The 17,343-nt window shown below is 40.3% G+C and overlaps 1 protein-coding gene across 11 annotated transcripts in view; it reads right to left on the bottom strand.

The window, feature by feature from the left end:
• The window catches only part of PWWP2A (PWWP domain containing 2A), a 51,283-nt gene extending 34,403 nt beyond the window's left edge, over positions 1 to 16,880 (bottom strand). For 9 of the 11 annotated variants that reach the window (XR_009353826.1, XR_009353825.1, XM_059174199.1 and 6 more), the window contains exon 1: positions 16,225 to 16,880. Coding sequence is in view for 8 of the 11 variants with exons in the window: in XM_059174199.1 (XP_059030182.1) it covers positions 16,225 to 16,808 (584 nt within the window). In the remaining 3 variants the exon portion in view is untranslated. Of the gene's footprint in view, positions 1 to 10,375; positions 10,446 to 14,286; positions 15,138 to 16,224 lie in introns of those variants that run through there. The other 2 variants (XM_059174197.1, XM_059174194.1) reach the window with 2 other exon arrangements.
• Between the last annotated feature and the right edge of the window lie 463 nt (positions 16,881 to 17,343).

The following is a 17,343-nucleotide window of genomic DNA, read 5'->3' on the forward strand; positions in this document are numbered from 1 at the left end:
ATGTCTCATGTGAATGCTCACCAAAGGGCACCTCAACAGAGGAGGATTTCAATCATTCCAGAGGTGAAAGGCTGACTAGTCCCCCACTTGCTTGAGCTTTAGGAGAACTTTTCATAAATTCTGTAAGACTTGAGCAGTAAGGTGCAATAGCATCTGTCCTCTTTGCTCCACCCCTTCTACATGCAACACGAAGGTATTTATTATCAGTGACTCATCCTAACCCTTACCTATTTTCAGTATTCTTTAACTACTATCCAAATATTCTACAAGAAAAATATTCAGGTATTATGACTTAATTAAAAATAATGTCTAGGGAACCTGGCTGGCTCAGGCAGTGGAGGATGTGACTTGATCTCCGCATTGTGAGCTTGAGCCCCATAATGGGTAAAAAGTTTTCGTAAAAATAAAATCTTTTGGGGAGCCTGGGTAGCTGTCCGTTAAGCATCTGACTCTAGGGTTTCAGCTCAAGTCGTTATCTCATGGTTGTGGGACTGAGCCTGATTCCATGTTGGTCTCCCCACTCAACAGGAGTTTGCTTGAGATTCTCTCTCCCTCTGCCCCTCCCCACCCCAACTTGGCTTGCTCATGAGCTCGCTCTCAAAATTTAAAAACCAAAACAATGAATTGATTTTTTTAAAGACCCTTAAAAAAATAAAAATAAATATGGGCACCTGGGTGGCTCAGTGGGTTGAGCCTCTGCCTTCAGCTCAGGTCATGATCTCAGGGTCCTGGGATCAAGCCCCACATCGGGCTCCCTGCTCAAGGGGGAGCCTGTTTCCCCCTCTCTCTCTGCCTGCTCTCTTCCTACTTGTGATCTCTCTGTCAAATAAATAAATTTTTTAAATCTTAAAAAAAAAAAAAGATAAAAATACCTTCTGAGGAAAACCAGGTGAAGTGTACCAGAGATCTCTGGTACAAAGTCCTGTGAATCTATAAAATAAAGTTTTAAAACTAGCTACCTTAACTGAGGACTGGTGATAGCCAAAATTTTGAGGAGGAAGAATACTGGGGCTTAACAGCCATTTTGTGCAAGGCAAGAGAAAGAGAGAAAGGATCCTCACCTAATATAAAGGTGAAACAAATGTAATATAGAGTATTTAATAAGCTAGAATTCCAAAAGTGACATAATTATAGTAAGGATAACAATATTTTCTAGTATTTAGGTTCCACTTAGGTCTGAATTTTATTGATGATTCTAGATTTGACTAAGTTAAGCTTTTATTCACCCACTAATAAAATTATGGTTATTTGCTTAAGATTTCTAGCATTACCAATTATTCCTATACCTAAATAGGTAACACTACTTGGAGTGAAAACTATTATCAAAATTCCATTTCCACAGGAATACTTCAAACAAAACAAAAAATGTTTACCAACAACTCTTACCTCTTATGCTGAAAGTTTTTTTCTAATGCTGATATATTTTAAAAAAAAAGAAAAAAAAATGGTGATGTATTGTTTACCAGCATTCACTTCACAGCAACCTCAATCACCTTATCTCTGACCTAGGATTATAATCCTTTCCTTCCTGTTTACAATAGTTTAATAGTGCACAACTGATTTTCACTTTCTTCTTTCAAATTCTGGTTGCCAAATTCCAACTGTAAGAGGAAATTCTTGTAAAAATATTTTACAGTAAAAAATATACAAAAAACTAAGGCATTGTATTTTAGGCAAGCAAACGGGTCCTGAAGAATTTGACACCCCAAAAATTCCAGAGGGTTAGTTGCGACAGCCCCATTGACGAGACTTCCCTCCAATAAACAAAAAACAAAAAGAAAGCTTTCCTTCCCAAAATTATGTTCTCTTGAAGAATCTACAGTAAGCAAAATTTAAATGCAATTAACCACATGAAAAATAATAATCCAGATTCATTTCAATTCAAGCAGTTGTTTCAGAAATAACTTCTGCCTTAAATTAACAACAGGTTAAATCTAAAGGAGGGAAAACTGTAAAGCAAACTTATTTTGGTTCACATGCCATCTCTGGAGATTGGTTATTATGTCAAAACTTAATCTCAGGACAAGTGAAATTAATAAGCTGCAAACAGAAAATTTTACATAAATAAGAGTGTATATCTAAGCCCCCCAAAATTAAAAATTCAGGCCAGTATACACACTTCTGGGCATTTATAATCAAAAACACATTCTCCAAGAGATATTTGCACACCCATGTTCACAGCAGCATTTTTCACAATACCTAAAAAGTGGAAACCAAGCCACCCATCAACAGATAAATGGATAAATAAAATGTGGTTATGTACATACAATGAAATATTACTCTGCCTTAAAATGGAAATCCTGTCACGTTACACATGGATGAACCTTGAGAACATTATGCTAAGTGCAGTAAGCCAGAAACAAAAAGAGACTGTATGCTTCCACTTATATAACATAACTGAAGTAGTCAAAATCAAAGAAGAATTTGGTGGTTGTCAGGGACTAGGATAAAGGGGAAATGGAGATTTCTTTAATGGGTCTAGAGTTTTAGTTTTACAAGATTAAGAAGTTCTGGAGATCTGTTTCACAATGTGAATGTACTTAACACTAGTTACTGAACTATACACTTAAAAATGCTTAAGATGGGGGGTGCCCTGGGGCACCTGGTTGGCTCAGCTGGTTAAGTGGTCTGTCTTTGGCTAGGGTCATGATCCTGGAATCCCAGGGCTGAGCCCCTTGCTGGGCTCTGCACTCTGCGGGGAGCCTGCTTCTCCCTCTGCCCCTTCCCACTCATGCTCTCTTTCTCTCTCAAATAAACAAATAAAAAATTAAAAAAAAAAAAATGGGGGAGTGCCTGGGTGGTGCAGTTGGTTAAGCAGCCCACTCTTGATGTCAGCACAGCTCATGATCTCTGGGTCCCACGATGGAGCCCTACATCAGGCTCCAAAGCTCAGCAGAGTCTGCTTAAGTTTCTCTCCCACTGCCCCTTCCCCTGCATGCCCTCTGTCTTTAAAATAAATAAATCTTTTAAAAAATGGTTAAGATGGGAGGAGTGCTTCCTGGATGGCTCAGTCAGTTAAGCATCCAACTACTGATCTGTGCTCAGCAGGGTATCGGCTAGAGATTCTCTGTCCCACACCCCACCTCTCCCTGTGGTCTCTCTCTAAAGTAAGTCTTTTTTAAAAAATGGTTAAGATGACACATGTAGGTGTTTTTTACATTTTTTTTTAACATTTCAATTGTGTATCTACCTAACATAGAGGGGAAAGTCTGATGATAAGCAGTTTATTTTCATGATAGTAAAGGAATGATTAGTACAAGGGATATAACAGTAACTACACTGAGGAGAAACAGGACAACAATGTGACCTGAAGGAGAATCTAAGTGAACATCAGCAATGAGAGTAGATGTGGAACCCCGAGAATACTGCATCACCTGTATAACCTGATCCTCTGATGAGCAATTATCAGAGACCTAAACTGAGGAACAATCCCTATTCCATATATTCTATGGCAACCGAATGCAATACATGATCATTTACTGGAGGAGAAAAAACTTTAAAGGACATTATTGGAAAAACTAACAAATAATGAAATATGGGCCGCAAATTAGGTAAAAGTATTGTTTCTTGCACTTAAAAACTATACTGATCCTAAGAAATAGATGCACAAGTATTAAGGGGTAAAAGAGAATGCTGTATGCAACCCACTCTCAAAATAGCTCAAGAAAAAAATACATTGAAAGAACAATAAAGCAAACATGACAAAATGCTAAAAATTAGTGAATTTAGATAAAGCTTATTTTATTACAGGGTGCCTGGGTGGCTCAGTCAGTTAAGCATCCGCCTTGGATCAGGTCAAGATTCCAGGGTTCTGGGATCAAGCCTCACATCAGGCTCCCTGCTCAGCCGGGAGTCTGATTCTGCCTCTCCCTGCCACTCTGCCTACTTGTGCTTTCTCTATCAAATAAATAAACTATTTTAAAAAATAATAATAAAGCTTATTAAGAGTTCTCTGCTGTATGAAATTTCAAAATAAAGAAGTTTTCAGTATTAGTTTTGTGGGGGATTTTTTTTTTGGTTTTCAATTAGTTTTTAAAAAATATAATCTTAAATTTAGTTCACTTCAACTCCACCAAAACATTTTAAGCAAAAAATGTTTATAAAAAAGAAAATTTGGGGGACGCCTGGGTGGCTCAGTTGGTTGAGCAGCTGCCTTCGGCTCGGGTCATGATCCCAGCGTCTTGGGATCGAGTCCCGCATCGGGCTCCTTGCTCCGCAGGGAGCCTGCTTCTCCCTCTGCCTCTGCCTGCCATTCTGTCTGCCTGTGCTTGCTCTCTCTCTCTCTCTCTGATAAATAAAATCTTAAAAAAAAAAAAAAAAAAAAAAAAAATTTAAAAAAAAAAAAGAAAATTTGGGGGCACCTGGCTGACTCAATGAGTAGAGCACAGGCTTCAATTTCAGGGTCATGAGTTCAAGCCCCACACTGAGTGTGAAGCCTACTTAAAATAAGAAATTGAAAAAAAAAATTGTTCTACTTCAGCAGAAATGCCAGCAAACACACCTCAAGTACCACTAGGTACAAAATCTATATTCAGACACAACTATGTTAATTATTCAGAGGATATAAAACTAAGTCCCAGCCCTAGAAGCCAACTTAATAAGCAAGACCAAAAAATGTAACACTTGTTGCCAAAAGAGACTACAGACTTTAGAGGGAAAGGAATCACTGTGGATTAGTGATCAGGCAAAGAGCTTCTCAAGAAAGAACCACACCTAGAAGGGCACAGGTAGATTTACGGAAAAAGCAAAACAGGGAGTGGTAAAGGGTGGTTCCACAATTCTGAATGCTAATAACCATCTTTGTGGTTTAAAAATGTAGTTTAATAAAGTGAAACACTTGAGTAGGTGTGGTAAAAACCAGCTGATGACCAGATGCATTAGGAATCACCAGTCAGTAACCTGATTCCCCCTTCCAGGAGGCAGGTAAGAATTCAGAGGCTTAAAAAAGCAATGAAATAAAGATCATCCATCTGGCAGAAAGAGAAGGCATGTTGGAGAGGGTGTTTGTTAGGAGGGAGGGAACTGCTTAATAAGGGTTTATGCAAAGTGTGGTGAATGGAAAACACTACTCTCTTAAAAGGAGACCAATGAAGGCTTCTGATTATACAATGATGGAACTAAATGTGTCTCATCACTTTGTTAAAAACAAGCTCAGCTATGCTAGCCTGGTCCTATCATTTAGTAAGTGCAAAGAAAAGCAGAAAATTATCTTCCTTTTGCAAACTTTGAAATGTGTCATTCTCAAAGGTGAGCCCTTGTCAATGTTTTAAAAGCATATGGGAAGGGCGCCTGGGTGGTTCAGTGGGTTAAGCCACTGCCTTCAGCTCAGGTCATGATCTCAGGGTCCTGGGATCGAGTCCCGCGTCGGGCTCTCTGCTCAGCAGGGAGCCTGCTTCCTTCTCTCTCTCTCTCTCTCTGCCTACCTCTCCATCTACTTGTGATTTCTCTCTGTCAGATAAATAAATAAAATCTTTAAAAAAAAAATAAGGGCGCCTGGGTGGCTCAGTGGGTTAAGCCGCTGCCTTCGGCTCAGGTCATGATCTCAGAGTCCTGGGATCGAGTCCCGCATCGGGCTCTCTGCTCAGCAGAGAGCCTGCTTCCCTCTCTCTCTCTCTGGCTGCCTCTCCATCTACTTGTGATTTCTCTCTGTCAAATTAATAAATAAATAAAATCTTTAAAAAAAAAAAATAAATAAAAATAAATAAATAAATAAATAAAAATAAAAAAAAATAAAAGCATATGGGAAGCAGAGACACTCTAACTACTAAATTTCTCTGAGACTAACTTTTTCTTTAGGACAAAGCCCGTAACTTCCTCACAAGCCATCTGCCCCAAGGGGTTAGTGGGTAGAAGATTAAGAAACATTCTGTACCATACATTATGCAAGCATCTCCTAGTTATCTCATTCCCCAGTAAAATATAAACGTTATCCTTCTTTATTAAAACGGTAAAGTTATACCTCACAGATATTACCTAAAGCTTCCACAAATCATTTCAAGGTGCTTTAAAGATAGATTATTCTGCAACGCAACAGGACTTAGGTTGAGTGGCCAAACAAATGATATTAATTAATTCTGCCACTTAGGAGCTACTTCTTCAAAGTCTTAAAGATTTTTATAATTTAGAGTTCCCAAGTGCCTGTGAGTGGGGAAGGAGCAAAGGGGAAAAGAGAGGCAGAGATTCTGAAGCAGACTTTGCCCTGGGGTGCAGCTTGATCTTTGGACCCTGAGAGCAAGACCTAAGCTGAAACCCAAGATTCAGTGCTTAATAGACTGAGCTACCCAGGTGCCCCTGTTGATACATATTCTTAATTAATGTAGATGACAATTCTTTCAAGATTTTAAAAATCTTTAAAGAAAAAAAAATGCATAATTGCTCATCTTAGGGCCCAGTACACAGTAAGTAGGCACAATATATGGTAATTATCGAAGTTAAAGTGTATTCAATTTTATTAACTGTGACTATGGATGATGTTTTTAATTAAAAACTCCCAAGCACTGTAAGAGCAATTTGTAGGAACTATGGGTACCCAAATGTGCAAGAAGATAGGGAGGATAACTTTATCAAGATAAAAACAAAATATGTGGGGCGCCAGGGTGACTCAATGGGTTAAGCCTCTGCCTTCTGCTCAGGTCATGATCTCAGGGTCCTGGGATCAAGCCCTGCATCAGCAGGGAGCCTGCTTCCCTCTCTCCGCTTGCCTGTCTGCCTGCTTGTGATCTCTGACAAATAAATAAAAAATCTTATAAAAAAAAAAAAAAGCACCAATTCTGACCCAAAATACCAGGAAATATCTTTTAAAAGTAACTGATGAGTGGATGCCTGGGTGGCTCAGTCAGTTAAGCAGCTGCCTATGGCTCAGGTCACGATCCCACAGTCCTGGATCAAGTCCCACATTGGGCTCCTTGCTCATGGGGAGCCTGATCTGCCTGCCCCCTCCCACAGCTTCTGCAGCCTCTGTCGCTCTGTCTCTCTCTCTGACAAATGAATAAATAAAATCTTAAAAAAAAAAAAAAAAAAAGGAACTGATGGGGGAGTGAGGCTGCATAAAAGTTTTTAAATAACATCTTTTTAACCATAAAAATTTACTCCATCTTTTTAGTCTATCCAATCCTCTTTTATAACATCATGAATAGCTTTTGGGGAGGGCAAGGGGTTAAACACTAATAATTTAGAGTTTAAGCTCCCCATCATGTACGTTCAAACAGTCCTCTAAAATTTTACCTGGATAACTAGGTTTGGAAATTAAAAAGTGGAGACAACTATAGATAGAGACAACATTTATACTTAGTCTTTTGAAAAGTATAATAATAACATCTGTATGGTATTCAAATTATTATTCCTTACTAGTAAATTCTTTTTAAAAAATAACCATCCAATAAATTGTAATTGCCACAACATGGCAAAATATTTTTAAGAGCAGACAAATCTTGACCTCACTTTTGTATATCACTTAGAGAAATATAGTTGACATTTTCCTAAGAAAATGAACACTGATATAAAAAGATCTAATTATTAATATAAACAACTCATCAGTTTGCAAATTCTTCAACAGAATTCCCTTGGTCCTGGCTCCAAGATACCAAAAAGCAGTTTCACATTTTCTAGGTTTCCATTATTAATTCTAAGTACTTTTAATATTTCTTTTATATTATGTTTAATGGAACCCACCACACAGGCCTAAATGACTTCTCAACAGATTAACTTTTTAAAGAAAATTTATTCAAATTATTTCTCTATTCCTATTTTACCAAAAACAGTATGTTCAACAACTTAGTTTTAATCTTTAAAATTATTTTCCAACTCAGCCACCCAGCACTTAACAAATGCTGATCTTGTGCTCAGCAAGCTTCAAATCTGACATTTTGTGATTCCTTTCTCAACCAATGGACTCCACTGTTGCCAGAGCAAGGCCAACCAAGGCAAAACATACCAAAACCATGTAAGAATTAGAAACCCCATTTCCGGGACATCTGGGTGGCTCAGTTGGTTGGACGACTGCCTTCGGCTCAGGTCATGATCCTAGAGTCCCAGGATCGAGTCCCACATCGGGCTCTCAGCTCCACGGGGAGTCTGCTTCTCTCTCTGACCTTCTCCTTGCTCATGCTCTGTCTCACTTTCTCTCTCTCAAATAAATAAATATTTTAAAAAAAAAAGAAACCCCATTTCCGGGCACCTGGGTGGCTCAGTGGGTTGGGCCGCTGCCTTCGGCTCAGGTCATGGTCTCAGGGTCCTGGGATCGAGTCCTCTCTCTCTCTCTGCCTGCCTCTCTGTCTACTTGTGATCTCTGTCAAGTAAACAAATAAAATCTAAAAAAAAAAAAAAAAAAGAAACCCCATTTCCAAAAATGCTCAAAGTGTTCACTAAATTAAACTGAAGGGCAATCATATTTTTTTTTACTTGTTTTTTTTGTTGTTCTTTTTTCTTTTTTTTATACAAACCCTTGTGTAGGGGGCTGACTTTCAATAGATCGCAGCAAGGGAGCTGCTCTGCTACATACGAAACCCCGACCCAGAAGCAGGTCGTCTACGAATGGTTTAGCACCAGGTTCCCCACGAACGTGCGTTGCGTGACGGGCCAGGGGGCGGCCGAAGGGCAATCATATTTTAAAAGCAAGCAGCTATTGCCTGGTTGAGAGAGGAACAAAGACTTCTATCATTTCTACCTACCAAGGTAACACTCCATCAAAATCATAAGCTAAATGGTAATGGTAAAAATAAAGAAGTATATTAGAACAGGATTGTTTTCAAATCATAAGACAACTGCATATTGTTCAAAAAGGGCATCTTTATCTACTAGTATCTTGTATTTTAATATAAAATAATGTAAACATAAATCATGCATTTTAATATAAACATAAAATATGTAATTTTAGGCAATTTACTAATCTCTCTGAGCCTCAGTGTCTTTATCTGTGCAATGGGATTGGTGGAATTTACTTTATTGGGAGTTCCAAGAAAGTAAACTGAAAACAGTGTATTAAAAGTGCCCAGTGCCAAGTTTAAGAGTAGGAACTATATAGTAGCTATTGTTAATTACATTAAAGACTGGCAACCTTCTTAGATGATGGGAAGATACAGAAAGTGAAAATCAAACCATTATTGGAGGAATGAGTTTTAAAAGGCTAAACACCGCTATTCTATTGTAAAGACTAAGGTAACTGTTTAAAATTGGCCCAAGGGAAAAAGATGAAAGTTATGAACTACCAAACTCCTAGCAGGCAACCAGACTGCAGAAACCTACTTGCAAGTCTCCCATTTCTATAATAAGGATCTGGATCTGGATCTGCCACCCAAGTGGCCCATCCCCCCAACGTATTGCTTACTTTTTAATTATATCCCAATCAAAATTAACCAGTAACTTTTAAAACAGGTTTAACAAATTTATGGTCCTACTATTCTGGTAAAACTACTCCCTAAAAATTACTTATCTCCAAATATGGTACAAGGATCACCTGCATCAGAATCATCTTGGTTAAAACTGCAAACTGCAGTGGAGCTCAGAAATCTTAAGCACATCTGTTTAGAGGAACACTCCCCAAAGTGTTTAGCAAAATCATTCTATATTAAAACCACCCAAAGCGTAACTTAACCTCCACTTACTTTCTTGCAAGATCTGCCACTAGAGCAAGCTCTGTTCTGCTGGTAATGTGTGCCTGAATTAATCTGGGAGTTTGGGGAGAACAGGCCAATAAATATCAAGAAATAAGGATGCACTTCATAGGCACAAATAAGTACTTAGACCATCTTTCATTTTTTAGAGATGAGCACAAACTACATAAACCTTTAAATAGCCCTCCCCAGAATCTTATGAAGCTTAAACCTAATTCCATCAAGAACTCTGCTTTAAAAGAGTACACAGTGAAGTATGGTCTGTCTTACACATGAAAGACTGAAAATTAACCTCACTAGAAGCCCTCAGTCCATTAAAACATGCCTGGCATAGTTTGTGTTTGTAACATTTGGTTATCTAGTTTATAAATTGAGTTTTAAAATCTGTTTTTAATACCATAATGTTTGTTACAGGATTCTTTACACTCAAACTAGGTTTTTAATGTCCAACAATTCCTCACCTCAAAAAAAAAAAAATCATCACAGTCCATCATGCTATGGAAGAGCACACTTTCAATATAGCATACACACTGCTTTAGTAGTGGGTGTCCTCAAACTGTCTGGGTCAGAAAGTGACTGACACCTGCCTCTGTGCTATGTAACTGTGGGAACCCTTTATCAACACCTTGGGATATAAGCAGAATAATCACCAAAAAAATGTGTGTTAAAATTGTACAACTCAATACAAGCATTCAAGCATACTACTTGATGACCTAAATTCTTGACCTGGATGCTTAGTATAAGCTACTAATACCACTACTCACTGCTTCACCAGAATGGCTGTATATTTTTCCCACCAAAAGTAGAGCTATTGCACCATACGTTTCATGGTCTCTGTAAAGAAAAAAAATCATTGTCTTGGTTTATATTTCCTTAAAAAAACAAGTAACTTCTCTACAAATTGTTTTATGAACTTAGTGAATCCTAAAAAGTTTTTTAAAGAAATCACCTCATTTCTCTTTAATGCAACCGTACCCCATAGACACAGACAAAAAGTATTTGTTAAAGGTCAATTCTGAAATAAAACTAGCTACAACCTTTAATAAACAAGTACCACAAATTAAAATGCGCAAGTTTTTATGCATAAACATTTACTTCATGACTCCTCAATTCACATCAGAACCAAAAAAATGGAATTTAAGAGAAATTTTTCAGGATTTCTAAGTGGCTTTAGAACTACTTTTCAAGATACTGGAGAAGAGGCCTAAACAGTTGAAATGATCATTCTGTGTAGTTAGAAACCAGAGGTCCCAGTAAATATTGTTCCTTAGGTATGGACTGAGAAAGCTGACACTGCCTCTTCAGAAACTAGGGCTGAAGACTTTTACCCTTCACAGATAATGTTGACTGGTTAACATTTTTTTATATTTGGAATTATTAAAGTTGGATGTGTGTTTAAGGAATAGATCTAGAGTATACAAGCAGGCAAGAGATGTTCTATTATTTCTACTAACCCAAAGTAAGAGATGAGAGGCTTGCAAAAGAGGCCCTCAGAGGGCTGTGGTTGTTGCCCCTCCAGTTTGCTCCTAAAGGAAAAGAACTATTTTTAAAACTTACGGAAATTCAACCAATGGGATACAATTGAAAAAAAATCTAAAATGTGGGAAATTCTGCCAAAGTCTATGGCTTAACAAACTTCAAGGAAATAAATAAAAGGGCAAGAGAACTACAAATAAAAAATTTATGAAACTCATCAACCAACTGCAATGTTTAAACTTTACTTGGATCCTAATTTAAAACTTAGATGTTGATTGAAATGTTAATTCTGAGATACTGTGAAATTTTAACACTGACTGGCAGGCCATAGGATGACAACAAAAAGGAACTGCTGTTGTTATTTTAGTTGCAATAAAAGAAGTACATTATGGCTTTAAAATCCTTATTTTTTCAGAGCCCTATACTACAATTCTTATGGTAAAGAATGTGTTTAGGATTTGCTTCAAAATTATCCAGTGGAGGAAGGCATATGATGAAACAAGAATGACTAATAGTTGATAAATGTCAAAGCAAGGATCATACCTACATGGAAGATCATTTCCCATAATAAAAAAACAAAAAAATCATGGTACAACCACTGGTTTACAACCTGAAGGAATGCTTATTATAGAATGCTAAAAGAAACAAATGTGCTTATGTCAAATTTTCAAAAAACTAAGGTTAAGGAAGAAAAGGGAATAAGAACCAAACTGAATTTGTGGGTTAGTTGATTATTTTTATCTGCTCGTATTAGATTATTGTCATTACGTGTTACTGATGAGTTCAGGCATAGGCAGGTAATTCAAACTACCTTAAGAGAGCTGGGTATAAAACACCAGTGGAGGAGCCCAAAATAAACTAAAAAAATAAAGTGGCTCAGTCAGTTAAGCCTCTGCCTTTCGCTCAGATCATGATCTCAGGGGCCTGGGATCCAGTCCCACATCAGGCTCCCCACTCAGCAAGGAGTCTGCTTCTTCCTCTTCCTCTGTGCTCTCGCTCAAGAAAATAAAATCTTCCCAAAAAAATTATTTAAATAAAGAATGCCTCAAAGGATTTTCATTTTCAAGTAAATCCTATAAAATCAGTTTTTAATCAGATATTCAACTATCTTCATTTTTAGGGTGACCATGTCATTTGTACAGTAGCCAAAGCAAGCTGCTTTGAAGACATAAGGAGTAACAATCAAACTGGGATGGTACAGGAAAACCAGACCACCTGGTCATCCTATTCACTTTCTATAAACATAAACTGAGGAATGAAGTTTGTTTGCTTGTTTGGGTTTGTGAACCTCCTAAAGTCAAATGAATTCACCTCATAAGAACTAGAGAGAGACTGGAGCCCAAAGAGGCAAAGAGATCTGCCCAAAGTCACAGTATCAACTGGAGAGCCTGGCACTAGAATTCAGACCCCAACCATTTAATAAGTGGTACTACCACCTTTTCTGGTTTTTTTTTTTTTTAAATTACATATGTCCTGTTTCTTTTTTCCACGAAAAGAATCTCCTCAAAAATGTGTTCTTCAATCAAATAACTAAAAATACGGCAAAAAATAATACAATGGCAGGAAGGTGAAGAATGGCAAATGCTTACAAAGTCATATATTTATATAGGTCAACATACACACACACACACACACACACACACCCTTATAAACACTTTTTTCTACATAGTGAACAACTCTTCCAACTTTAAAAGACATTTCTGTACCATGGATAATGTCAGAATAAAATAATCAAAAAAAAAAAAAAGCAGTAACTGGCCCTTTTCCTTAAGACTAAAGAAAACCATACACATACAAGGAGGCACTTAGTCTCCCAAATGTTAATTCTCTCCTGGGTACCTCATTGAATAGGCAAGAACCAGGACTTCAGAGACTGCTATGTGTTCTGCAATATACAGCTTAGGAAATGGGGACTCTCCAGAGCAGACGGTCTCACGGCTATTACCTGACTAAAGAATCTGCTTGGTTCCAATACTCGTACCCTTTGTATTATCCCATACAGCTACTGAAGTCAGAATAGGCACTAAATTTCAGAAATAACCATTTTTTACTGATTAAAGGAAAATCTACCAGCCCAACTTTCTAATATGAAAGGAGAAAAAAGGGGCGCCTGGGTGGCTCAGTGGGTTGAGCCTTCTGCCTTCGGCTCGGGTCATGATCTCAGGGTCCTGGGATGGAGCCCCACATCAGGCCCTCTGCTCTGCAGGGAGCCTGCTTCCCCATCTCTCTCTCTGCCTGCCTCTCTGCCTACTTGTGATCTCTGTCAAATAAATTAAAAAAATAAATATTTTAAAAAGAGAGAGAGAGAAAGGAGAAAAAGTATAGGCTTTAGAATCAGATCAACCTACATTTGAATCCTTACTTTGCCATTTATAAGCTCAATAATTGGCCGATTTAAATGAACCTCAATTTCCTCCTATATAAATGAAAAATATCACTAAAGCAAGTGGTACAATGTCTGGTACATAATAGGAAGCTCTTATTTTTACCCAAAGCTTTCATTAAATGGCCAATTCATATAGGATAAAAACGGTTTTTAAAGCAGCTGATTACTATAGTCATGGCAGAATCTATGAAGAGGATCTCCTGGATCATCATTTAACCCCAAAACTGTACATCAAGTACACAATGAAAGTAAACAGCAGATTACAAAATATATGGGTAGATCTGTTTCACCAAACTGTAGTACAAAAAAGAGATAACTAGTCATCATTAGTCCAAAAATAATTCCTTCAAATGCTAATTTTAAAAACACCTTTGTGTGTTGTTTCTTCACCAATTCCACTATTGTTACCTCCCAAATATAAGCTTCCAGCTGCAGGGACTATAACTCATAACATTTAAAATACTAGGAGGAAAAAATAAAATAAAATAAAATACTAGGAGGGTGCCTTACACACAGATGTGTTCAATACTATTGAATGAAAAGTTGATAAGGTTTCCTTAACAAGCATTTAAAAAAGACTTTAATGACAGACCTTTTACTTTAAAACATTAAAATGCAAAAGGTTCATAATAAAAATATCTCCCTCCACCTAAGAAATTATTGACTGTAAGCAGCACAGTTAGCAAAGCAGAACAAAACTCAAAAAATAAACTGCAATTTATTAAAGAAACTTTAAAAAAAAATAAAACACCAACACAATGAGCACCTCAACAGAGGAAAGAACTATCCATTCCATTTCCAGGAACAACTTACCTTTTTTCACCTTCCTTTTGCAGATTTGAAATCCAGATTCTCACACAATCACTGGCCTTCACTTCTGTTTGATTCAATAGCATACACACTACTGAGTCTATCTCTCCTTCGCTATTAAATACATCAGTAGAAAGCACACTGGTCTTATTCTGCTTTCTAACTATGAAAACATAAGTGCAAAGGTCCTAATCCAAAATTCTCAAAAGAAGAAAAACAAAAAATTTCTGGAGTTAAACAATTTCATTAGTAATTATAGAGGTGCCCGGCTAGCTCTGTGGGTTAAGGGAAGGACTCTTGGTTTCAGCTATCATGAGTCATGAGATGGAGCCATTACAGGGCTCCACACTCAGCGGGGAGTCTGCTTAAGATTCTCTCCTTCTGACCTTCTCCCCCACTTCACACTTGCTCTAAAATTTAAAAAAAAAAATTAAAATAGTGGGGTGCCTGGATAGCTCAGTGGCTTGAGCATCCACTCTGGATTTCATGATCTCATGGATCCTGAGATCAAGAGGGGAAGACACACCTCCCCACTAGGAGTCTCCTTGGATATTCTTCTCTCCCTCTGTCCCTTCACCCAACCCCGCTCTCTCTTGTATAAATAAAATCTTAAAAAAAAAAAAAAAGAATTAAAGTTTCCCATCATTTCCCTGCCCAAACATCCTAATTCAACTTGAATTTATTTTTTTCATGGTCTCTCCTGCCCTGTAACTGCCTTCCATATGTATTTCAAATTTTCCCCCCCAAATGTGAAAAAGACGACAGTGTCCTTATGCGAGGACAAGAGGTAAAAATAAAATATATTGGGCATCTGGATGGCTCAGTGCTTAAGCGTCTGCCTACGGCTCAGGTCTTGATCTCAGGGAGCTGGGATCGATCCCATCCCCAGCCTCCCTGCTCGGAGGGGAGGAGTCTGCTTATCCCTCTGCCCCTCTCCCTGCTCATGCTCGCATTCTCTCTCTCTCAAATAAATAAATTTTTTAAAATAAAAGAAAAAATAAAACATATTAAAGTAAGCCGTTTCCAAACAGGTGAGATACCCATCAGAGTGTGTGCTGTTGCAGGAAACAGAATGGAGAGCCGTGAATGGGAGTCTCTGCACTTCATATCTGCAAAAGAAGAGAATAAAAAGGTTAACTTAACTCTAGACTTAGAACACCTTTTTTTTTTTTTTAAACCTGTTTAAACCAATGCCCACAAACATTTTAAATCAAAGATGAAAATGTGCTAAGCCAAAGGCTTGGGGGTGAATTCCACCTTCTTGCCCTTTTACATAAACTGTATCTACAGTACCAGAAATCAGTATTTGAACATTCCTATATCACATCATCCCAATACTAAAGGGTAAGAAAATCTTAAAACTATCATTTTAATTAGCCAACTGTGCTTCCCTACAGCAGTCACCTACGGGTACTTAGTGCTAACAGTAACAGTTAAGAGGTTCACTTCTAACAAATACTCTTCCCCCATAAGGAGTGACAGTTAACCTTTTGGGAACCCAAATGCACACACCCCTTTCTCCAACCCCGCTAAAGGTGAATTCAAGAAAAAAAGTGCCTCGCAAGCAAGCAGTGTCCCCCGCCCAGTGCCAGGTTCTCGGCAAAACTCCTGCATTCTGCATTAACCCACCAGGCCACCGGAGTGGGTGCTCCAGGGCCAGGTCGCGGAAAGAGCCTGGGGGTGTGAGCTGCGCTCTGCCAGCGGGTCAGGCACCCGCGCCCCCCACCTGGGAACACACCTGCCCTCACCCGCGCGCACCTGGGGCGGAGACCGCCCTCTCCCGGCCTCGCGCGCCTGCCCCCACGAGAAGCGCGCGCCCCGCGCCGCACGGGACCCGAGGGCTTGCAGGCGGCGGGAGCCCGGGGTGCAGGGGCCGTCCTGGCTCGCTCCCTCCCTGGGGACCAAGGGAGCCCGGGGACGTGCTGGGGGCTGGCGCGGTACCTTTTGGACAGATCCATAAGGACCCCGGAGAAGAGCTTCTCCCCTAGACGGAACGACACGACGAGCGCGTCCTCAATGATGTGGTCCAGCGTGACCCGCACCTCGGAGCCGGGAATCAGCTGCGACACCGCGGAGTCCCCGCCCGCCGGCGGCACGAGCGCCGGGGCTGCGGGCTGGGGCAGCGGCGGTTCCTGGCGCTCCTCGGGAGCTGGGGGCTGCTCGGGCGGCGGTGCAGGGGAAGGTGGAAGGTCGGGTCTTTCCTGAGGCGCGGCTGCCGCCGGCTCCGCCACCCGGGCGGGCAGCTTCTCCTCAGCCTCCAGCTCCGGCCCCGCCGCCTCCGGGCTGCGGGCGAGCTCCCCCGGCGGCGGCGGTGGCGGCGGGAGCGGCGGCTCGTCGGCCTGAGGAGAAGACTGCTGCCCGTCGGCCTCGCCGTCCGGCACAGATGCTTCCGTTGCGGTGACCGGGAGGGGGTCAGTGCCGGCCTCGCTGCCGGGGATGGGCTCCATCTCCGGCTCGGCCTCGCCGGCGCCCCCCTCCCCGGGGGACGCTGCAGTCGCTGCCGCCTCTGCAGCCACGGCCGCCATTTTCTTCCTGGCTTCTCCCTCCTCCAGCTCGGGGTGCAGCAGCAGCGGCAACGCTGCTTGGTTCCCTGGGCCTTCCCCTCCCTCCCTTGAACAGTTTCGTCCCGCCCTTTCCCTGATGCTCGTTATTGGCACCGCGCCATTGGTTCCGTTCTACACCCCTCCCACACTTGTGACACACCATTGGCCAGATGGGGGCGTCTATCACCCAGTCAGTCCCTCCCTCCCATACAGAGTAGGAACTTCTCATTGGCCGGATGAATTGTCAAATGTTGAATCTTAGAGGAGGAGTGAGGGAACGGGGGAAGTCACAAAAGCGAAGCCATATACTTACGGCCTCTTTCTATTGGCTGGAAGAGGAAATAAAGTTTTACGGTTGGCCTACGCTCTTGCCCATTATCAGTCAGGCTTTCAGAGGTGGGGTAAAGGAGAGAATCATGTGGCGTGCCAGTTCTTTCAAAGACGACCGAGGGGAGGAGTAACAAGGGAACGCGGGAGGGGAGCCGCTTCCCAAGGATCCCTGCGCGGAGGTCCCTTA

This window comes from Mustela lutreola, chromosome 5 (assembly GCF_030435805.1).
Source record: "Mustela lutreola isolate mMusLut2 chromosome 5, mMusLut2.pri, whole genome shotgun sequence".
NCBI classification, from domain to species: Eukaryota; Metazoa; Chordata; class Mammalia; order Carnivora; family Mustelidae; genus Mustela; species Mustela lutreola.